This window comes from Rhopalosiphum padi, chromosome 1 (assembly GCF_020882245.1).
Source record: "Rhopalosiphum padi isolate XX-2018 chromosome 1, ASM2088224v1, whole genome shotgun sequence".
NCBI lineage: Eukaryota > Metazoa > Arthropoda > Insecta > Hemiptera > Aphididae > Rhopalosiphum > Rhopalosiphum padi.
Window position 1 is genome coordinate 68449505 of NC_083597.1, and position 26654 is coordinate 68476158.

General features: G+C 34.4%; 1 protein-coding gene across 1 annotated transcript in view; it reads right to left on the bottom strand.

Annotated features, from left to right (window-relative positions):
- Positions 1-216: 216 nt before the first annotated feature.
- The window catches only part of LOC132921791 (LIM/homeobox protein Lhx5-like), a 38139-nt gene continuing 11701 nt past the window's right edge, over positions 217-26654 (bottom strand). Inside the window, exons 3-8 of the mRNA XM_060985000.1 lie at positions 18285-18490; positions 7887-8117; positions 7513-7730; positions 4320-4602; positions 2403-2561; positions 217-1339 (exon numbers count right to left, since the gene is read on the bottom strand). Of these exons, the coding sequence (XP_060840983.1) occupies positions 1278-1339; positions 2403-2561; positions 4320-4602; positions 7513-7730; positions 7887-8117; positions 18285-18490 (1159 nt within the window). The 3' untranslated portion in view covers positions 217-1277. The remainder of the gene's footprint in view (positions 1340-2402; positions 2562-4319; positions 4603-7512; positions 7731-7886; positions 8118-18284; positions 18491-26654) is intronic.

Sequence of the window (26654 nt, forward strand, 5' to 3'; positions counted from 1 at the left end):
AATTACGTCGAAAACCGGGATATTGTCGTCGGTATCGTATATTTTACACACACACAAGTATATATTTATGTATATATGTGTATATAAATCATATTTACGCGTTTTGCAAGTCCGAGGACAAACATTGTACTACTTACTATTTTTGTTATATAGGGGAGAAGACAATAAATATACGTCAGTGTTTGATGTGATAATGACAACAGAGTTATATATATTATTATTTTTTTTTTTTTTTTTTACAATAGACAGGTTTGATGATCATAGGGAACGTATACAATAACAACAAAAAAAAAAGAAAAATATTTTCAACTTTGGGACAATAGTAAAACAATAACATTTTTTATCGTAAATCTAATTTTTCATAATAATATAATAATAATAATAATAATAATAATACACGGTTTTCTGTTAAAACCGTTCACAGACAAAAGGGACTTTTCTCTATAATATAATATATATATATATATTTATATATACGGTACAAATTATATTCACATCCACTGCAGCGCAGTAATATAGTTTACGATTTTTGGGGCTTTTAGGACACAAAACACACAGGGCATATTACAAATAATCGTAAATATTATATATAGTTAGAGGTGTTTTATATCGTACAAATATACATATACAATTGTATATTTATACTCTAGGATACATCTAGCCGTTTACATTTTATTAGCTTTAAACAAAATAACTCATGACCGCTGATTTCCATGACCGAATTACGACGGATGTATTTAGTGTTATTCGAGGAAAAAAAAACTTTGCCCGATTCAGGATTTTTTTTTACATATACTCTATGTACATCGAAAAAGCAAAATTTTTTACAATATCAATTTACTCTAGTCTACAAATACTGCGTTTTATTTGCCTACACTCGCGTTATGTATATACACATATTTTAATGATGCACGAAATAATTATAAACGTTTATGTATATTTTAAATCCGTTACACAAATTATAAATATTCTCTATTTCATACATAATAACATTTTATTTTCGAAAAATATAATAACGCGTATTGTGTGCGCAATTTTAATATTTTTTTTTTATTTTTAGTATTTATAGTTATTTTGCGTAAAGATGTTTTGCGCTATAATAATATAATATAGTGATATATAATAATAATAATAATAATAATAATATTAATAACATTATGGCACGGTTCTAATAATTTTACCTCCGTTCGATTGAACAATATTCTTATATTATATTGTGAGTGTTAGGGCATAAATCTGCGGAGACGGTTGCGATCGATGTATGCGAATACATTATTTCACCAGACGATGCCTTCGTTCTGCAAGTTTGGCCCGTCCGAAAACCCACTGCTACTACCACCTGTGAAAACAACAAATTCACAGATTATACATAAATTGTATTTAAATTTTTGCTCGCACAACGGTTTAATGATAATAAAAAATATATATATTACGTATTTAGGACCTATACTATAGGTATACATTATGTAAACATTCACAATGTATATTCTCAACACGCATTTTCAGAATGTCAGAGTAGATGCATTACAATAACGGATTTCATCAATTTATACCTTATAATTGGCAAGTCCGCCGTGCATATGAACATACAGACAATGAATACTCGAGATTCTTGTATATAGAGAAGTTTAACTTGTTTTGTTTGTTCGATCGATTTTTTACGGAGTCTGCATGCGGTATACATATTATATATGAATAAGAGACAATAATGTAATATATACGAAACATTTTTAACAAACGCTTATTTTTATTCTATACCAGTTGTATAATATAAGCTTCATAAACAATTTTTCTTTGCTTTGTAATGTGTCCGGCACAATATTATTATTCTAATAATATGCTTTGACAGTCATAAAACGTTTATATGACTATTGTATAATTTTACGTGTATAATATTTGGAGATAAATATTACTGTACGATAATAAAATCCATATTTTACAGCAATATAGATTTTAAAATGTATATACATATATTCTAAGAATGTATTATATACATTATAAATACCATATGTATATACATATATATATATATATAAATTATATACGTAGGTGCCTAAACGTTTTCAATTCATTTTAATGTTGTGCCTATTAGAGATCATATAATATTTACTAAGAAATGCGTGTCATCTATCACTATAATATACATTATTTATAAATATGAATCATTTATCAGATGTATAGCTACTTGTTTTTAAAAACAATAATAATAATAATTATATTGTACACGTCTAATTTGACAATTTGTCGACAGTATGCAGCATATTTTAAATTCAAAAACCCACTAACATCACAAGAGAATAGTGCATATGCACATTTGTATAAAGAACCGTGTTTACAAAACGTTTTGTCTGACGAAAAAAAACGATGAATGAATTAATAATATTATTTGTAAATTTACTTGCCTTGGGAGCCCATGAATTCTGACGGACTGCCCGGCCTTTGTGACACAAGCTGCTGGTCGTTTGCCTGTTGTTGCTGTGCAATGAAGCCGGGTGGAGCGTCTTGACCCATGCCCGGATAATCAGGCCCCATTCCAGACATCGGATTGGAATCCATGCCACCTACAAAAAAACCAATGAGAAAGGAGTGGTTAATGAACATGCCTACAAATGCCAACAAAGTTATGTAATAACGCCTTTCGATCATATGGGTTCGTATAATCTATATATAATATAATATTTAAAACGTGTCCAATGTTAACATTTTAACAACAACATTGTTAGTCGTTATCCTCGCAAAAAGGTCGTCACGTCGTTGTGTTTAATAGAAGTTTGTTTTTGTTCTCTATATTATACATTATCATCCGTGCTCAAAACGACTATAATATTATTATACTAATATAATATTATGCCGTTTGCCTAAATAGCGTTATTTTTGCATGATTGTGGTTTTACGGGCGGGTAATGGCGTAATTATTAGACATGTATTTTCGACCATCATTGGTTTCGAAGATATAATAATAATATTTGACCATTTGTCATTTTTTTTTCAGAAATAGTATTAGTCAAGTATTGCTCATTAAATATCGTCGTCCATATTTTTATACATTTTGTATTTTAGAAATTAATTAAAAGGTGGTTTCGTAAGTATTTTTATACCGTGAATCCTTGCTTTATAGAACGCGACATTTCTACCAAATGTAATTTAATTTTTCGTCAAAGGCCTCTCTAATAACCATATATAATTAAATAATTTGTCATTCTCATCTAATTTAAGTTCAAACAAGTGTGGGCAGTTACTTAAAAATTAATTCCCTGAAAATCTCTCTGTATATTATACAATGTCAGTATAATTTAAAAGAATTCTATCTATCAGGTTCTCTTAAAGCCATGTACAGCTCTTTTAGAATATTTTTCCAGTCCACTCATGAAAAGTTTTGGACTGACTTAACAAGCAAACAGAATTGCGAAAGTCAATTTGGTGTTTTTATATAAGTTAATTAATGGACGTATCGATAATGCTCCCTCTTTATTTTCCTAATTAAATTTTAAATTTCCTCTTCATTCGATTAGATTTTATTGTTCCATTTTACAACATTATTTATAGTAGGAACCACTTGCTCTATTTGCCATTTTGATGTTTCTAGTGAATGACAATCTAAGCTTCTTTTAAATTTATTATATACATAAATACTATAAATTAATATTATTGATTCATTTTTATTTTGTTTTTATTTTATTGTTGTCAATTCTTAAACTGTGTTGTATTATTTAATTGAAATTTATTAATTATTTTTACCGTGTAGTATTATCTTAGTCCTCTATTGAGCTTTATATTAAATAATTAAATAAATAAATATTATATATTAACAATTAGCATGAGAATTAAATGGTAAATTCAAAGTTATATTGTTTTGTTAATTTATATGTATAAAAATATATAATATTAGTACTTGTTATAGGTACCGAAAATACTACCTTATAACTATAATCGAAAACCAGGCAAAAAAAAACAAGAACGATTTGAAAAATTAAAAGTTAACTATTTCTGCATAATTAATTTAATAATATAGTAGCTGCAGTACCTATACAATGCGCAATAGTTGGTCATTGAAAAAATCGCTATTAAATTTAAAATTTTGTAATCGGATATACCTATTATTACTTTAGTTACGAAAATAAAACCAGTATACCTATATAAGACACTTTCTATCACCATATTTTGTACTTGATACATTAGTTTAAATTGTTTAAAACGTGGTATATACCATAATTATAAGTGTTTAGTACCTATATTATATTATATTCTATATATGTGTTGTATTTTTGTAATGTAATTTGTATTACATTGTTTGCATTATGTATATAGGAAATGCTTACCTGGGTGTCCGAAGGGTCCTCCGGGTCCGGCGCCGGCATGCGGACCGCCGTGATGGCCGAAGAAGTCTGGATGGAACGATCCGGGCCCGTAACCAAACTCAAACTTGACCTCAGCCGAGCCAGCGAAATACGGGAAACCGGGTTGCTGGTCGTCCAGCGAACCAGGGCTCATGTTTAACGGGAAACCGCGCATTTTCCGCGCACCACCGTAAAACGGCCCTCGGCCCATGGACGTCAGCTGTTTCAGCCGCCGCTCCTTGCTCCTTTTGTTCTGGAACCACACCTACAGAAACGATAGAAAACGTAAATATTATGTAAACTATGATATCGATCATCGATAATCGTTTACACGTTCTGAACAACTGCCATAGCCGCCGCAAATATATATTATATAATATGTTTATTTATGAAATGTCGCTATTATTTTCAATGGATAATCATGTGCTATTAAACAATGCCAACTTTACAGTGATGTAGCAGTGCTTCAATGTGAAAAGAAACAACAAATTTATTGAAAACCGGTTTCTATACATACTCTTTTTCCATAGTGGTAATTTTTTCTATCGAACACTATTTGACTCTCATAATTCGTAATATTTGATAAATAATAATAAATAACGTTTGTGTATAATTTATTATTCACGCCGTGCGCATTACATTATAATAAACAATATCAAATCGCCTGTATACCGTACCTATTTACAATATTATACGTATAGTCGTATAGATTGTACATATACATATATTATATAAGTCATGTTTTTGATATACCATAAAACAAAAAGTTACGTTACTATTTTTATAAAAATTAAATCGATAAAATTATTTTGTTGCGCGTTTGCGCTAGTTTTCTTCAAAAATAATTTAGGTAATATAAATAATCCTGCAATAGTTAACATCAATGTGAATTCTCTTGCGATCGATAATGTTCGTCATTAGATATACTGTTTTTCGATACACTATAGCGAGAGAGAAATAAAAATAAAAAACAGAAGACTCAATTTCTACCTAATGTATTTTTAATGATTTTCTTTTGGTTACCAAGCGGGGAAAGGAACGTTAAACATTGATTGATGGCCAATCGTAAAGACTAGTGGAAAAAATAAAATAAAAGCGCGCGCACGTTGTGTGTGACCTCACTAAGACTTTGGGTTTTTTTTTTTGTAAACCAACCACAACCCTGGTCCAGAGTCGGGAAACCGCCGTCACTCACTGCTGGACCTCCCTGGCTGCGGTTAAACTGACGGAGAGACAAAAAGAAAAAAAAACAATCAAGTACACACGTCGTCGTTTTCTTATGCACAAGCACACGCGCGATAATGACCGCAGCTCGTAAAGACGAAAACACGCATTGTTGACCACAGGGCACAGAAAAACCACACGATAAACGTCATGCCACACGCAAAATCATATGATATATAATGTATTATACGTATACATAAAATAATATAGTAAATATAACAACTGCAAAACTACGCGACGAGAAAACGATTAAAATGTACAATTTTTGCGACTCGCGCAGACCAACGTCAGACAATTGCAAGCAGAAATACGTGCATGCTGCAGTTATAAGTGAATAACAATTTATTATATTTTATAATACGATTTATAATTAAAACATAGTCAAAGATATTTTTTACTCGATTCTTGGTATTGTAGTTATCTATGATTTACTTGTATAATATAATTAGATAATAATTCGTATTCAAAAATCAAACTTACATAATTTTACAAATACTTCGATATACTCGTTTGTGCGTATTTTATAGTACATTATTATAGTATTTTATGCAATTCCTTTATGAATCATCGAATTTACATTATTATCATCGCCGTATACATGAGTCGCGTGAGTGTCGGCGTTTTGTACGGCGTATCGCGGAACGAAAAAAAAACTTAATTGTGTGTGGTACCTACGAAAAATTATTCGAATTTCCATAAGGTTATTTCGCGTTTTGTACAACATTGCGTACCAATGCGTATATCTATATTTATATATGTATTTATTATTTATATCTACTGTATAATTTGTTATTCCGTTCGTAATTCGTACTGGCGGTGTGCGGGTATATATTATGAGGAAAAAATACATATACTTATAATATCATGTGCATATTATATACGTATATTTATATAAATAAAGTCGTTAGCCTTCCGACCGGGGCAAACGTGAGAATCATAAACAAAGCAACAGTCGAAGGAGGAGGGAAAAAATAAAGAAAAAAAATTAGTATAGACCGTATAGAGACGAAAAATAATTAAAATCGCACGGTATTTTGACGAGGGATCTGACGCGGAACGCATTGCCGCCGACTATACGTGTTAATCTAGAGTGTTGTACCTATATAAATAATAATATTATATTATAAAGGAGACCCGGCGCGTTTGTACATCCTAGCGGATCGCGGTGGAGTAAACGTTCGGGTAAACGCGTCGGAACGAGTGTCGTTTTACTCGGTTTATCAAAATGTCATCAAAGTCCATTACCGTCGGCGTCGACGTGTCAAAAGTCTGGCGCTTGTCATTATTGCCATAATGCAGGCGTCGGCGTTGGCGGCGGCGCGTCTCGCATGCGTTAACCCGTAACATATATTTATTATTATTATTATTATTATTATTACTATAATTTCTGCTGCTGTGGTATACCTATATAGCACGCGTGTGTCTGATTAATGTTAAACTTACATAATATGCACCGGACGATGGAAAATATTCGAAACGCGTGATGATGCACTTGGTAAATTATTATTGTCTTTCGGAGAAAATATATAATATTTTTATCGACACCGTCCCGAAACAAATACACATGTATATAATATAATATAATATGAATCGTTGCAGTCACACTGCACGGGCGTTGTGTGCGTATAGTGACAGTTAATTTAGAGAAGTGAATTTACGACTTTCGTCCGTCCGTACCATACCGTATCCATACGGTGTACCGTCGTGTGTAATAATATAAATCTTTGACGCGCACAGTCGTTTTCAATTCATTATCGCGGCGTGTGTGCCGAAAAAGCACGTGTTTTTACACACACATATATATATATATATAATTTTATTTACCATATAAAACGTACAACAAATTATACTATACATTGTACTCGAAGCAACGGACTGATCGGTATTATTTTTTATTATACCTACTAAACATAATATGCTATACATATTTTAAAAACTATAAAGTATCTACCTGTATGACTCTCATAGGCAGGCTTGTCTCTTTGGCTAATTGTTCGCGGATGTGCCTGGTAGGTTTGGGCGTTTGCGAAAAGGCCGTCTTAAGTATTTCTAGTTGTTTGGCCTTGATGGTAGTTCTGGGACCTCGTCTCTTGGATCCGGAGTTCCCGTCGTCAGGTGATTTGTTCTCTGTTTGACTGTCCCTTGTCTCTGGGTCGCCATCCAAAGAACCTTTATCAAGAAAAGACAAAAATTTATATATATATTGTTGTTCGAACTTGCAATAACTCTGGGTAAAGTGCAATGTAGAAGTAATATTTCCGCAGTCCTTGTCTCAGTTTTGATAAAAAAAAATACTAAAATTTATAGTTTTAAATGGGTCCTAACCTTGGTCCTCGGAATCCTCCTTGAGGTCCAAGCCCGAGTGAGGTGCTTGCAGGTCACCGGCCGACAGCGAATTATTGTTGGCTTCTGGCGTGGTCGGTGGCAATATCGAACCCGGGCCGCCTGCTCCGTGGAGTCCCGTGATGAGATGGTGTTTGGTAGACGATATGCTGTTCGAGGTAGTCTCGTCATCATCTTCGTCCTCTGATCCCGAGTACGTCAACGAGTCGATACCTGAAAAATAAACGTAGAAAAACTGTTAGAAAACTATCGTCACATGTAAACAAGTATTTTATATGTTTGTATAACGTGCGTTTATTTAATATTCTGTATTTTATTGTATTGAATAACTACAAACAGATTATGAGTTGAAAGTCGGTGTCCAGTGGTCTACATAATAAGAGGAGGGGTTAGATAAGCACATATATATTATTATGCTCATACGGATCACGTGTGTGTGTGACGCGTGAGAGCGAAACAGTATATAAAATACCACAAATAGACACATAGGGGCGGCGTTGAGAGTCGGAAAAAAGAAAACAAAAAAAATGGGGTAAGAAAAACACGGGTCGGCGCACGTTTTGTTAAAAAATATAATATACATAATTGGCAGACGTTTTGAACAAACACGTATAAATATCCAGAGGCGGAGGCGTCAGAGCTTGGCGAATAATACACACACACACAACAACACCATTGTATACACACGGTGCATATGTATATATAATATGTATACACATCCCTCGGAGGGTGCAGCACTGGCAGAGCGTTCTGGGTATATAATATATATCCCTTTGGGTTGACTGTGGTGCGATTGGTTGTGGATGAGGAGTAGATAGTGGTGGGGTTGGGGTGGAATAGATTCGGGACTTCGTGGGCAGGAGAAGGACGACACGATGGAAACGGGAAGAACGGGTGCGCATGGAGAAGGGCTTACGACAATATTTGTTCAGGAATCAAACTCGATTACCCATTCGCGCCCGCGGGGTGTACTGCACGCGCGCCCTAGGAACACGCTGATGCTGCGCTGCCACGCTTGGGAGTATTAAACCCGCGTCTGTCGACGGGGATGATAGGAACGCGCGTGCATATTGTCGGCTCACCGTTCCAGAGATATAATAATACACACACACATATATATATATATGTATAAAAACACGTATACAAATACTCAGTATACAAACATACGCATATATATATATATATATACACTAATACTGCTGGTAGTGGTTAGTATCCTGTACAAACAATGTGGTCGACAGATAGGAGGAGGAGAAGGATATTCGCCGCCGAGTGTTTTGGGGGGTGTATCGATGACAAAAATCCCATCACGAATTCAATCGCCTGTTTGGCGCTTTTTGCTTTCGTCCCTCTCAATGGTAGTATAATATGATATTATATTATTGTGTATATATATATGTATACATATTATGTAAGCATGTCATGCAAAAGGCTTTATGGTCCACACGCTTGCTACGTCGCTATACAGATATTTTAAACACAAATATATATGTAATATGTAAAGGTTATTTCGGGCAGTGATCTAGTCTTAATTCGCAATCCTATACGTGTACAGGCGTATAAACTATAAATACATAAGCGCGTAATTTGTGAGCTTTAAGCCGAGATATAGAGATATTACTAGTTGTAAATTTGTCATGTACCTATACACAAATTGTATCTAAAAATCAGAAACAGGCTACTAGTTTATCCTATACTATGAGCGCTTTTCGTTTGTACATATTCTTGTATTGTTTTATTTTATTCCAAAAACTATGCATACGGGTGGTAATTAGAAACGCGCGAAAATGAACTCGGATTTTTATCGCCGAAAGTTGGCTTTGGTATATCGTAATAAGTGACATTAGAAGTTACGGTCTTTTTGTTGCATTGCACGCATATATAGGTAAAGGTACACGTGTGTGCACATTTATATAATATATACCTGAACCGCATAAAATCGTTTCTTTCGGAAGTTTTTGTACGGTAAATTAGCTAGGTAAAAAAATAATATAATGTAACAATCGTAAAATAAAAAACGAATATATAGTATATACAATAATAAATGTGTAAAATACTGGGAGCTGGGTCATTACTGTCTTTTCGGGTTATTTTACAAGCTGCCGTATAATAACCGAGTAGGTTTTCGGCGTTATGTATAGTATTATACGCCCAAGTCGCAGTTCAGTATAAAGGAAATTATATATATAAATATAGTTTTGAAGGATTTTTTTTATGATCAACCCAGACCGACCGGAGTCTTTGGGCCGTCAAAACGATCGCAGGCGCTCATATTTACATATAACACGAATTTTTTACATAATTTATGCTCGAGGGACATAGAAAAAAAGTGACCAGAAAACCACCAGAATACCTGTCAATTTTTACGACCCGTCTTAGGTGTTCGGTTCTTTTATGATTTTTTTTTATAAAATATATATATATATACATATTATTATACATATGTACGATATTCATAATTTTTTATTTTATTATTATTATTTTTTCTTAACTTCTCTGTCGGTCCCCTTGAAACGCTCCCGTACGCACTTATACACGCACACATAATATATAAATGTATACATATATATGAAATATAATGACATTATCACCGTGTCCCGAACAGACGTCAGATTTGTTTCGAGCCATCGGAACGTCAAGTTTACGATCCACCGCCAGCCTGTTTCGTTGGAACCTCGAGAACGTGTGAAAAATACACATAACGCTTATGAATTACAACTTTTTTCAAATTCCGTTATTATGGTCTCTCATTTTTTCTTTTTCTCTCTCTATCCTTCTAATTTCAATGGAACTTCACGTCTTTGAAATATGAATATATACTATATCTCAATATAGTATTTAAAAAGAAAGACACGAACTGCAGCATACGCGGTCTTTGACAAATTTACGTTATGCCACGTCTACCGCTTGGAATAACTATACAATATTCTAATAATACTACATGTGTTATGAATTTATGATAAATATTTTACTCATAATTAACGTACTTATTACATGCATTTGGTGTATTGCTTTTTATCTTGTAAATGTTCCAATCGAATTTAGATTTGGCGTGGACAGTTGAGAGCAATCATATTTTACCACTGAATTAGCAGTATAAAGTTATTATACTAATATATATATATATATACATAATATTATTATGTACGGAGGAAATCGCATCATTCGCCATTTATAAAAACGGAATGTAGCGCTATAAAAATCAAATAGACATCCATGTATCAGAACATCGAAAACCACAGAGGATTTCATGTCGAAATTAAAGTTTTTCCACGGTCTGCGACATGCGCGCATTGATCAGTGTCACATACGTCGTGACGAGATAGATCGTAGTCTCATTATTGGATTTTTTAAGTGTCGGCAGCAACGGCACGCGTGCTGGGCGAACACCTGTGTGTGTGAATGCGCTTTGGCCGTACGCAACTGTATTATATCCATAAAACTTCTCGAGAGTCCGCTGTTTCACACCTTCTCTCAAGCCCGTTATACCACGGACGGAATAATAATTATAAAAAAAGTAGGTACCTACCTATATAAAAAAAAATAACACTATACGTGTATATGTACATCTAACGACGACGCGGCCACTAAATCACTCGTGCCCGAAGACATGTCATTGTTTATCGTCGTTATTATTTTGTTTTACGTTATTTTATTTTCTTTCCTACCCGCTCGTCGTCTAATTTACGCCGCGGACGTCACGTAGTGTAATTTTTTTATCATCTCTTTAGCCCGAAGCCGATTTACGATTCCTTCGGCTCGGCCAAAACGCGTGTCGGAGAATATAATATATATACGCGTGAATAAAGAATAGAAAAATAAAAAAACAATAACGCATTAACACCACACTATATACACACGTGTACCTACATATACAATAATATCAATATTAAATATATAACATTTTTATACCTACAATATTCTATATCCTAATGTATATGTCATATATTATACACTCATCTACGATCAACAATAATTGTAAGCGAGTATAAACATTGAAATATATTACACATCAGCAGACTGTTATAAAGCCTTAATGATAATATGTGCATAATATATTACGCATTAGAGCATATTATAATTCGGGGACGTTTGGGTGTCTGGAAAACTCGGCGACGGACACTACACAATATAATATAATATTATATTATTATATTAAATAACAATAATAAACTTTATTTTGGGCCGTTATAATCGTATCGTATATTATTATTATTGTTATTATATATTACAGTGTCTCTAATATATCACGTGTTTCAGTGTTTGTACCTATTGTACATTACTTATATATAGGGACATTGGTCGTGCGGCGGTGGAGGGAGGTGCACACAGTCCCAGAGCTGAGCGGCGGAGGGTCGTGTCGGCGGCGTCGACGGCGTATTTCCCCCCGCGGCGACGCGGTAAAAAGGCAAACGGGCCCCCCGCTGAGAGCGGCCGCCGCACGACTCCTCTGTGTGCCGTCGGCTGCAGTGTATAACATCGGCGGGCGGCGGCGACGTATTGCCCGCGGGGCGTTTCGCGATTTCGACGTCGCCCGTCAGACGCAAAAGAACCGGCCGCCGCCGTCGCTGAGGTCATCTCGTCCCCGTCGTCGTTACACCGCGAGCGTATATTATCATTATCATTATTATTATTATTATTATTATTATTATTATTATTATTATTATTATTATTTTATATAATATTAAACGTCATATCGCCGACGCCGTCGCCAATCACGTCTCATCCGACGTATACTCACGTACATGATACTCGTGTGCGAATAAAAATAATATTATATTATGATCACATACATATACATTACACGCGGTTACAAGTAGGTATAACCTGTATTTTGAGTTACAAATTGTAAATTAAAAACGGTATATTCATTGGATTCGCGAATAAGTACACTCTGAATAGTATATATATAGTATTATAGTATAAGAGCATCGTAATGTATTGAAAAATATATAGGTATTTATGATATCCATAGTTATCACTCGCACTACGTTTTTCGATGCCTAAACACGAATTTAGTTGTACACAATCATATCTCATTATTAAGTATAATGTATTTCATATAAAATAAAGGACTTTCGTTTAATTTTCGAGGTTACGGGAATAAACGATATATTTATATACATCGGTGGCGGCACCACGAAAGATTTCGTACACTCACTCACGCGAGAGATAATTAATTATCGTCCGCGGTGGTGTGTCTAGACGTCGTCGTGTAGTGATAAAACGCATTTTTCATTTGTTGATTTTTCGACCGTCGGCGGTGGCGATGGAATACATGTATGGGAAAAGTTTGACAATCGGTTATAAATCACTATCGGAGCAAGCAATAGGCGCGCGCGTTTATAAGCGTCGACACAATATAAATATAAGGTGGGTTACCTATATTAGGTATATGTATAACGACTAGCCGTCATCGTCGTATCGCGCGCGGGCTTCTATCCAAATATATACGTTTTATAAGTAATCTACCAGACTCGATTGGAAGAGTTTTTTTTTTTTTTTTTGGTTTATCATCTTGTGGGCACAACCAAGCGGACGATACTTATTGACGTTGATGACGCTACATTGGTGTCGGTGTGCGAGCAATTCGGGGAAGCGTGAACATCGAAAATTAAAACGAAAAAAAAACCACGACGGGGAAATCACACGCGCGCGTCCGCCATTGCAATAGCTACGGTTCATTTAGACCGAGCGGTGGCTTTTTTCGTCGCGCCAAATAGTACATAATAATATACATTTATATATACTATTTGTAAGTACTAGGTACCTATTAAACGCGCGGGACCCGACGCGAGAAAATCGTTATAAAAATGGCGTCGCCGTATAGTCATCATCGTCGGCGAAACGGGACGGAACGCGCTCGGAGAAACGAAACAAAAAACAGGGAAAAAAACAAATGTATTTTGCAGTTTTTATGCGATTGACCTCTTTTCGTGTCAAAGGATATAACGGGTTTGGAACTTTTGACGATGGAAATAAAAAATACTTCCTTGAACGGTTTCTTTTAATATATATATATAATATATATATAAATAATGCAAGTTTATCTATGTAAAGGTACATTGTACACAATAATATGTATAAGACGCATACAACTGCACTATTACCGCGACGTTGGTTCTATATAATTGTACATTTCGATACAGATTACTAGTGGACGCGTTTAAGGTATATTATAATATGTTGTTAAATCTAAACGTCGCATCCTTTTTAGATAGGTATTCTATTATAGCAGGTGTCGAATACATAATTATATTACAAGAAATATCCGTTATTTAATGCATGTGCAGAGCAGAGCTGCATTGATCGAAAACGTTGTCAGAGTATTGCCTGCAGTTATATCATCATCGACTTTAGCGAAAACGCCTATTGTGAACAACATTGCATAATATTGTACACGACGTCAAGGGCGCATGCGCGCAAAACATTGTGTAGGTATATATATTATTTTAATGTATACCATATACGTATATATGTGATATCGTATGCATGTGGATTCTCCACCCACGGGCGACTGGCTGGTGAATATTACAGTGGCGCGCGTACATCGCTCGCGGTGCGGCCATCGCAGCCTCCGAGAAAGCTGCCGCCGCCGTGCGCCATGATGATTTTTGGCGGCCGCCGGCACACTGCTCAACGTTTTGCGAAGTCTTACATACAAATAATACGATTATTACACGAACGTATCTATAGACTATAGGCCATTATCACGTCAAACGAATATCATAGTAAAATGTATATAGTATGAATGATACATGTCATCGTGATGTAGATTGTAAAAAAGATCGATGTATTAATATAATTATAATTATATTATACGAGTTAGCGAAAAGCCTAAGATGACGTATAGAAACATTCCGGTAGCCGGTAGGCAATAGGTGAGGACACAAAAGATCCTAGTTAAAATTATAGAGTTAATAAGACTTTTAAATCACTTAAATCAATTGCACAACCAGAAGTATTCAAGGGAAGGAGGTGTTCAATGTCCTTATGGACTTGTCTTTATATTTATGATTTGATATGATGAGGGACGTTGCAAAAAGTTTTTCATATTACACGGTATTATAGTAATAATAATAATAATTTATTTATATTATATACCCTAGACGAAATAAATATGCTGGTGAAAGGTGAGAAGAGAAGTGATTCTAGTTGTTAAGTGTTGCGGTATTAAAATTTAAAAGTACCCACTTTGTTAATATTTATATTATTTTGTATATATACTTATTTGTAATAATATTATTAAAATGTTTGATGATCAACGATAACACATTCAAAATGAGTGGATTAGTGGATTAGTGGGTTGGTGGACGTATATGTAGCTACTAACGTATAATATGCCAAGGAACTCAAACTTTAATACGTCATAAGATAGTATTCTCCCAATTACATTGTTTTTTCCAAGTCCTAGCATACCGCCGTCGGACTACGTATTGTTAATATTTATTATAATATATATATTACATGAGAACAGCGCGTATATGTATGTGTGTGTGTGTGTGTATTAATGTATACAAGCGGGCGTCGTGTTCGGTGAGACCCAGACATATATACAACACGATCGATACACCGCGCTGGTTCAAATTAACACGAAATATCCGTAACGACAAACAGGTGGATACCTAATATATATATATATATTACATAGCGAACGCGACACGGACGACGGTCGAGTATATATAGAGGTATACACACGATAATATATTGTATATTATTATAGTTTCGACATTATATTTTCTTTATTTTTTTCTCCCTCCCGTGCGCAGCGCGACGTGGACCAACAATGGAACAATAGTTGTATAGGTACTATATACATCAACGTATATAGTGTGTGGTTGCGACTGTATATATGCCTATATATTATGTACGTTCGCTACCGCGGTCACACACACACAAATAATATATATATATATATATATATATATTATATATAATAATAGTCTGTCGATAGTGCGAGGACGGCCCCGAAGGAGACACGGGAAAAATGACCCGCGGGGAATGCGTGTGTACGGGCGCGATGGTCTATTTCTCTCTCTTTCTATTTTTCTCTCCTGTACACGCATATTATACATACACATGCTCTACTACCGTATTATTATTATTATGTATACCGCTACTACACTACGTTTTACATATATATATATATATAATGTGTAGGTACTTGCCGCAGACTGTAACGAAATTTCTGGCGCCTATTTAACTCACCGTGTACCACCGAGTACATTGTGCGTGTGTGTCGTATGCGTGCGTGCGTGTGTGTGTGTGTGTGTGTGTGTGTGTGTGTGTGTGTGTGTGTGTGTGTGTGTGTGTGTGTGTAGCGTGTAACGTGAAAGGAAGAAAATTCCAATATTTCGACTCACAATGCCATTACGTGCGCTTTGGTGTAAAAATGTTTTTTTTATTTTTTTAATAAGCAACGCTTTATGTATGACGTATAGGTATGCATTTGGTCGAATTTTTCTTTTGTTTTTTTTTTAAGGACGATGTCATAATATAGACGTACAAAAGTCGCCGTTAAAAGTTTAATATGCGTCTCGCTTGTTCTACAAATAGGTGTTGTGTTTTCCTTTTTCACGTCGACACCTCTTGATGAAACTCCGAGGGATTAAATATGGACAAGTCGGTCGTATTTAATATTTATATACGACACCACCCATCCGCCGCATATATTATAATAAAGGTACTGCAGGTATCTATATTTTATAACCGGTTATTTTAAACCCGCGATATTTTGTAACTTCATTATTATTCTATTTCGAGTCGACGGTAATTATTGTTTTTTTTTTTTTACTTTTACTTTTTTTCATTTTCACTACCTGTATATACTTAATAGCTGTGGCTAGGATCACGTCTAGGAACATCCATCATTATATTTTTTCAACTTATTACCAGGTAGTACTTGGTTTTTTTTTTAGCGCGTGAAAACCTCGTATGTCCAACCGTCTAATTTTCTTCAGATTTTTTTTTAACTCCGCAATGTTCTATGCACAGGCACGTTCATGTCTGGGTCGGAAAAACGATTCCACGTCTCACCAGACTATATATTAATATATTGTATGTTATGTACGCGTGCAAGTATGCCTATACCTATACTTTGGATAGTGTATAGCTGCGATTTAACCGGTTTGCACGTACTATATATGTATACCTATAGAGTATAAGTACAACGCGCTCAACTATTATGTATTTTCATTTGTATCATTAGCGCCGCAGCAGACCTTGACACTCAACTCATACAACCGGTTTACAGTTAGTACAGTCATACACATGAGAATATATATAGTATTTAAATCCAATTACTCGCGACTTTTGCGGTTAAACGCATATTTTTTTTCTCCCAGGTAAACCTATAGAAATAATTTATGTACCAAGTACGTTGACGTTCATAATATTTATACGGCCACGCGTTGGTTCATGCCTTATAATTGTTATGTATATATTATATATGCTTGATAGTATAGACCGAAATACGCGCGATAGAATAAGTTTTTAATTTTCTGACGTGTACAACACACACACACACATGCAATAAACATTGGCTAAACGAGCTTTGTCGCGTGGAGACCAACAGTATTACGATATAATATATCATATAATACGCGACCGTGTTTTAAGAACCTCACGTACACTGCTACAGCTAGTATGTTTCCCCTCGAACCGAGCAGTTTTGTATATTATGAAATATTGAAATGCTGCACGCGAACGCGCTCGGTGCGATGTGGTGTAGAGTTGCGCGTATACATATATAGATTACTACGTTTTCGGACGGATGTTGGCTAGAGGGGGTGGCAGCCGGAACTTCATTTCCATAGTTGGGAAACTCGATTTGAAACTCATCAACGGAAATCTAGTTATGCGTGCAAAACGGGTCATGGCGAAGGGTTGTCGTGCGTGCCGGGGGTGTATATAGTATACATGTTTGTGTACGTCTGTATATATATATTATCGGTAGGGGATAGAGGTGAATATATATTTATATTTATATATATATACAGCTATACGATGGGAGTTTTGCGCGTCGAGTAACCGGTAACCACGTTATGTCCCCCGTTTTCAGACAGGAAACAAACTTTGGAAGTAGAAATGACGGGGAAGGGTTTCAGTGGCGTGGAAGAGAATTGGAAAAATGTATATCGAAATAGGTCTTAATCGATTTACACGATTTTTTTTTCAGTTTTCATTTTTATTTATTTATATTTTTATTGCCTGACTTATCTTGAAATTTGTTTTAAACGCTTTCTTCTTTTCTTTATAGTATTTATGTTTGTTGGTATGGTTTAGTTTTATATACACGTAGAATAAAACATATTATCAAATGTATTACCAATACGATTTAAAATTTACGTTACGGTTAAATAACAAAATATAATAACGCACCTTGCCCGTTCTTGCCGGATATGTAATCGTCCTTGCATATGAATTTGTTGTCTTCAAGCACGTAAAGTTCTTCGCCGGTAGACAGCTGTTTCCGACATATCATGCACGTGAAACAGTTTAGGTGAAAAACTTTGTCCCGGGCTTTCCGCACCAGGTCAGTGGGCGATATGCCCTGGGCGCAACCATTGCACTTTTTGCCATACCGCCTGTGGTAACAATACAAAAAAAAATCCAATAAATTACACATTAACTTCAACGTATATATATATAATATATTATATGAGGTATATCTCACCACCGTTGCAAAAAAAAAATACCTTATACCATACGTATAGGTAATATATATATATTACCTATATAACATATCGGTTATCGATATACTGTTATGTATATATATATATATATATATATATACATATACAATATGTGATATGTATAAAATAATGTTTGTGTGTGCGAGTCGTATACCTACAATACCTATGTGTATAAGGGGTGGTGCCCCGAAACGATTCATCATCTTCTCTGCCGCCGACGCAACGAGTCGGTCGGGTTCAAAAGGAGAAAAGAGTGCGAGTGTGTATACGGGTGAAGGGGGGCAGATCGAAACGTACTATGGAGAGAGTGAGAGAGAGTGACAGAGATAGGGAGATTGAAAGAGAGCAAGACAGGAGAGAAACAATAACGTAAAAAATGCGTTCTTCTCTCTACGTTCGTGAAACGGCAGGGCGTCCGGGCGCACGAGCACACACACTCGGGTCGTGCCGAAAAGCCGCGCGCGAGGACACGCGGGGGTCACGGGTCGTACGTTTAATATTTCGGACGAGGACGTGTTTACGACGCGTCTAAAAAACGTATGTACCTATATAATATATACATATATATATAAATATAATGTGTTTAGGAAAAAAAACTTTATGTACACATTTTTTCACCGTTTTGTTTTGTTTTTTTATAATCTTCCGAAACTTTTTCAAAGGGTTATTTTATATTTTTTTTTCCGTTCTGAGAACGGTCATTGCCGACAATCGGGGTAATAAAAAAAAAACACACTCAAATCATGTATAATATTATGTAGGTAGGTCGCGTTATAATATTATACATATTATATAGGTACCTCGAGACTATATAATATGTCTCGCGTGCGGTAGAATCGGTTGACCGACCGAAAAACTATAAAAACGCGTTTTTCGCCGCTGCCACGTGCATGATACGAGGTATTATGTTAGTTTTTTTTAGCTACTACTGCTGCTGCACCAATCCGTCCGCCGTTGTGGTGTTATTACATTATTATTTTAGACGAACAATGTAGCACCCGCGCGTACATTTGGTGCGCAGTAGTTATTTAAAAACTTGTGACGATGACTAAATACGCCCTGTTATAACTGTCGCCACACAATATATAATATATATTAGGTATTTATAACAATCGGAGTATACCCATGTATGTTATGTGTTATATATTATATAATATATATTTTATTATTGACTTATATTGTACTGTATAAAGGAAAAATATTTCCGACTGCATTTTTCGCGAAAGACTATCCAAATAACAATCTGTCAAATGGTTTTTTATAACGAAAAAATATAAATATTATGTATATATGTATATATTTATTTATTTATTTCCTTTTTCAAGTATCTGCAATGAATATTGAATATAGAAGACCGTTGACATACGAATAATTCACACGAACTCTGTATAACATATAAACGCAAATATAAATTGTAGATTTTGTTTTCATGAAAACGATTAAATCAAATTGATAATTGTTCCACACATATTTTTTCCGGCAAGATTGTGTATATATTTTTTAAATTCATGTCAAACGAATAACCTTTCATTTAAGTATACAACCCATAATAATAACAGGTAGCACGCAATATACAACATGTTCAGGAAACATAATACCTATAATATAGGTATACGTTAAGTATATTATTAAAATATAATAAATAGCACCCGTGACTATAATATTTTATTTGTATATTATTAAACTTTGTTGACGGGGAGAAACATATCGCGTGATTTTTTAGAAGACAAAAGCCCGTGTAAATTATCCACAGATTCACATTTGTAAATACAAGTAATATAGAACAATTTTAAAACGTCCATTTCAAGATTCACAGGAGTATATTATTCCAAAATTGCAGCAGTGTTGTAGTAAGTTATATAATAAGGTAAATCGAGTGCTATTTTTACTATAATAATATATTATGACGGATGTATGTAGGTACTAACATTAAAAATAATATATATATATTAATAGTTATAGGTATGGTGCAGCAGAAACAACGTGACTATTATACGTCTATCTACATATAAACAGTATACACCGTCCGTTGACGTTCAAACGGAGCGTTACTGCTTTTAATTAATTTTAAATTACTCGAACACGAGCGTGAATTCAACTTTTATAAGTATATAAGAAAAAAGAAAAAAGGTCGAAAAAAAACTAAATGGACGATTTATATGTGCACGCATACAATATTATCATAATATAATTTATCTTATATATACCCACCTACGTATATATAATAGGTACGTGTTTATAAATAAAAATAGGACTTCGCGCGTGTTATAGCTGAAACACATAATATTATACTACATAATATAGTATCTATCGCGCGCATTAAAGTATGGCCGTATAGAGGTGCCTATAAATATATGAGTGACTGCATTGTACATAAAATTATCAAGGCGAGTATAGCACGAGATGTAATAACAATAATTTATACAACAATCAAAAAGGCGGTAAATTTCGTTCAAATATTCGTGTTCTGACACGCGTATCGATATCTTCGAGTTTACGATACGCACAATAATTTTATTATCATCATACATAATATAATACATATAAATACATATATATATATATATATATATATACGGAAGAATTCGTGTATATGTATAAAATATATAATAATATTATAATATCCCGCACACATACGGTGACACGAGCTACATTTAATATGGATACGCGTTTTTACCAATAAATATAATATTATTATTTAATATACGCATACGCGTTTGAGTGCGTACACCAATAACAACAACGGACCACTTCTTAAATCACGTCGGTAAGAAAGATAAACGAAGCGGGGAAAAAGGCGTAAGTCACATATTCAATATCGTACGGACAATGCGATAATATTAATAACAATTAATCAAAGCCCACTGCACACACGCTTAGGTGCTCGTATAATGACATCACGTGGAACTGGTATTTACTCGGTAATTTCGTGTAAATTATCGGGCGTCCCGCGGGGTGTGTTTTTTTTTTTTTTTTTGGTCCTTTCACACACTATCCGTCGTCGTCATAGTGTGTGTATATTATATTATTTATATTTATGTATATACGCTATATTATGCAGTTATAATATTTTTATGTATAATATTATGTTCCGTAATTTTTCTCCTTCGTGGGTAATATCTTTACCACGCTGCAGCGCAACACGAGGTGTGCCCATCGTCATACAGTATGACAGTATTTTTTTTTATATATACTATACAGATACAGCGCCGTCATTTATACGAATATAAATCGCACTCGACGATTTTTCTCACGAAAATGTATGTAGTTCTACTCGTTATAGAAAATACAATTTTTTTCACACCGTTTGTCTTTGACACGAGTCTAAGTAATAATAACCACGTCGTGTATATGTATTAATATTAAACGTACAATAATAATGTTATTAATAGCTCTAACTGTTGCGGTTTTTAATAATTGCGCTGATTTCATTTAATGTTGCTGAACGCGATTTGCCAGTGAGCGATTAATCTCAAGTGATTTCGGTTTGGTATATCATGCAGTTATAGCTGATTATTAGTTTTTATCATCCATATGACATTTAAATAGTCCGAACCACGAGCGAATTTTAGTCTTATCTTTAGACTCTGATTTTTGACAAAATTGAAAAATAAATAAACACTTTATTATAAGTTATAAATATCAGGATGAATTTTTAGTTGTACCTACTAATAATTGTATATAGATTTATATTTAGTATTTGTCTACTACATCTATAGTTTCTTAGATATAATTCACTATTGATAGTGACCTTTTATAGAAGAAACCAAACCTTATGATTTATGTTATACGTCGGGCCTTTATTATAACAGTATCATATAATAATACATATACAATATACATGTACCTAATGACAATAATATTGCGTTCATTTGCGCCGGCGGAGAAGGCCTAAAACATAAATTCACACTGCGTAAACAAATTACTGCAACACGCGCGTGGCTGTCGTTATTTCCCTCTTGTTATACCTAGTCACTCAGCGAGATATTTATCATTTTCCCACTCGAAAATATTACAATGAAAAACAAAAAATAAATACATAGTATTATAAATAAATGAAATTATGTCGCGTAGTCGTCATCGTCGTGTTCGGGTACAATAAGCTTCGGGTTTTATAAGTACATATATATATATATATTCGTAGGTAGGTGGTTCATACCCCCTTCGTCGCAAAACATGACCTCGCATCGCGTACATAAACTTATAGTTCGCGTTTGACACATGCACGTCGTGGTATAAACATTAACGTTTCTGTTAACGTTTATTATAATATACGATGTCTTAACACGTCGTTTCGGGTATTTGCCCGATTAATAATTATAATGTGAAACCACCCGCCCTCCCTTCAACCACACCATCGCAGCGAACGACCCTTTCCTACACATATACCTCTTCCAGAGACCCTGGTGTATACCGCATGTAAATAAACAGTGATGACGCGCGGTATCTACGCGGTTATATATTGGTATCAAAGCTGTTTCTCGTGAAATTTCGTTATTTTCGAAAATTACAGTTTAAAGTATGAATTGACATATGTATACGTATATACTTCGATTTGTATATTTCCTACCTATATTTATAAATAGTGATCATACCTGTTACATGTACAGGAGGCACGCATAGGTATTAAATGTTGCATAGTAATATATATTTATGATGCAGGTTATCCATCGAAATTGATTTGTATGCGTGGAAACATCGTTGTTCGACTATACATAATATAATGAATAATATAATTCAACGCTGCCATTACTATGTATAATGGTGAACAATATAATACAATATAATATATAAACATATATATATAATACGAATTATGAGTTTAGCTGAATTAATAGAAATTCACATTAGGAAAGCACCAAAAAACCTACATAGATTGTAACTGATTTCTATATTTTATACTCAAACTTTATGCAGCATACTAAATATTCTATACCTATTATAATACGAGTACATACGAAGGGCGAGGATGATTTTCCAAAGTATATGGACGAAAAGGGAACAGACGATGGAAAGATAACGGACGCGCGTCTATAGCGTGAAGAGGAAGAGAAAAAAGCGCAAGCCGCGCGATATCCGGACGAGAATGAGAAACAATGGACTTATATATATATATATATATATACATTAAAGACGATGACAAACAAAAATTGGCGGCCACGGTCGTAGGAGTGAAAAAAAATTTCCAACGCTTCGGATAATACGGCGTACCTGCCTGTATATAATATATTGCTGCAGTACCTATATTATTATATATTATTAGGTATATATCTATATAAAGTATGCGTTTAAAAAAAAGGAAATGGCGTTTTCGTCGCGCGGTAAAATAACCTGCAAGGGGTGTTTAGCGATTTGCCCGCGTCTATCCGCTTCACGGACCGTTGCTGATGGATATTTGAACGTGCGCGAACCGCGACCGTTGCACGATGAGATATTATTCGTCGACGACGAAGAAAAAAATCAATAATAATAATAAAAAAAAATCATTTTTGTGTCGTCGTCGTCGTCGTATCGTTTGTCGCAGAGCGACATCAACGGTGGAAAATTATAGCCGGTCGTCTTTGAGCCGAAAAACGTGCGCGCTGTATATACACTCGATGTGAGTTTATGCTTGTGTGTGTGTGTGTATGTGTGTAGGTATGCGTGCGCGTACGTGATAAATCGGGGACAGACCTCAGCTGGAGTTTTCGGGTGATGGGTATAAAACAAAAATTGCGCTCATCAATCGGATTCGATTGCCCAACTTTAATACACGCGGGTTATAATACGATAATGACGACTTCCCGTCGCTATTTTCGTGTTGTAGTATTAAGTACCTAATGGCTAATAGATATTTTATGCATCATATTATATAGTACATATTGGTATACTCGAGTATAAATATATATATATATAAATTAAACGTTCGCTGTCCCTAAAGATATTTATATAGGTATTATATTATTTTGTGCCCGCGGAAAATTCGCTCTAAACGTATGTACAGATCGCACATGTATACGTAACGTGTATATTATGATATAATCGATTTTTATATCATTGCGTGGCACGACCGCATATCATGCATACGACATGATGTTTCATATTAAATACTATAGATAGGCACCTATATACATACACCTATAGTGTCTACATGTACATGTAGATATATACTCTGCAGTCACACGGTTACGTATTTATTAGTGTTAAAAAGATTTGTACAATGTTTAATAGCGATTATTGTTGTTGGATATGATTATTATTGACGAATCGATATTACATTACTCTATTATACCCGACGACTTTTCTCTCTGGCACGGTATATTTATATATGTCTATGTGTATATAGGTATATTTACCGCGATACATATTGTAATACCATTGTTGTTGACGTCGAACAATATATGCTAATCAGTTACCACAACGTTGTTGTTTCCTATAAAAATCGATTTTATCACATTTTATTTCACAAACACGCGCGGTGCACTGCTGCATTTATAATATACTCATATAGTATATAAATATAGACGTCCACGTCCTACACTATACGTTACGGTGGTTCTTTTGTTTTCCCCATGCGTGTATTAACAATAATAAAATAATAAATAATAACATTATATATTATATAGTAGCTCATGTATGATAATCGCGTGTGTGAGTGTGGTGAAAAACGCCAATTATTATATTGTATACTTGATGACTGAAAAACCATAATATTTTTTAGTCTGTACTACAATGATTTTTATGTAATATTTCCCATGCATACAGTTTTTGATATTAATGTATCGTCGTCCGAAACAATACTGTTACAATGTTACATATAGAGGAAAAAAATAATTTATAATTAGTACATAATATATAAAATTCAAAGTTGTATATTATATTATAATATATCTCCTAATTTTGGAAACTTAATAACTGTATGCATATTTTAATACCTACACGTAGCAATTAAAGATAACACTATAGCTTGTAGCCGTTGTATGCCAATTTATAATATAGACTATATTTAATAATCTCATTAATTATATCACATTATCGTTTATCAGTCTCGCAATTAGTTTAATGACCATTTCCAAACTTATAGAACTCCCTGTATATTATAGATGCGTATACGCGAACGGGCGGAATAGGAAATTTGAATTATTAATGATTTAGGATGGGATTAGCGCCATGAAAGTCTGTCGACGAAAAACAGAAAAACTTTTTCGTTTAATATATTTTTTCCATTTATAATAATACTATCTCCGTATATATAATATAATACCTACTGCACTGTGTATAATATTGTACGTATATATATATATATTATTGTTTTATTTTTCCATTCTTGGATGGTTGAATACGTGGAAAGGGTCTGTAGAAGAGTACAGGAAAAAGTTTAACGTCGAGACGATACGCGCTTGTATATATTAGGACCGTAGGGGCGGCGAGGAGAAAGCGGTCTCTAGGCCGACAGCAAGCGCGAAAAGAGTAGACATATATATATTATAATATATATGTTTGGAAAACGGTTTAAAATGCGAGAGCGCGGCATTAGTATGCACAGTCGGTATATGTATATACATAAAATGCCGAGCTCGGAATTTCCCTGTATATATTTATGTGTGTGTGTGTGTGTGTGTGTTCTCCCTATATATAGCTCACTACGCCCTCTTTGTGTGCGTCGACTGCGGCTGTAGCGCAGATAAAGCACGACGCTTATCCGTTGAAATTGATTCGCCGGCGTATGCTGCGGAATAAATAATAAGTATTTATGCGTGCGAAGAAAATACAAATTTATTATTATTATTATGGTACCTGCGCTCATCGAATTTACGAGGTCGTGGTGACCCCTTGGTGAAAAGGGGTACACTGAATTTTTATCTATATTATTATATATATGTAAAATATTTAAATATTTTTAAATTGTTAGAGTTGCAGAAACACAAGAAGCTATTTTTCTTCACAACATATTGAAATGTTAATAATAAGAATAACTATGACCAACTGAATGTATATAATGTACCGCATATGCAATTTAAGTTGATTATAATTGTATCTTCATATTATGTACTCGAATTAGTTGAAACGGACCAAC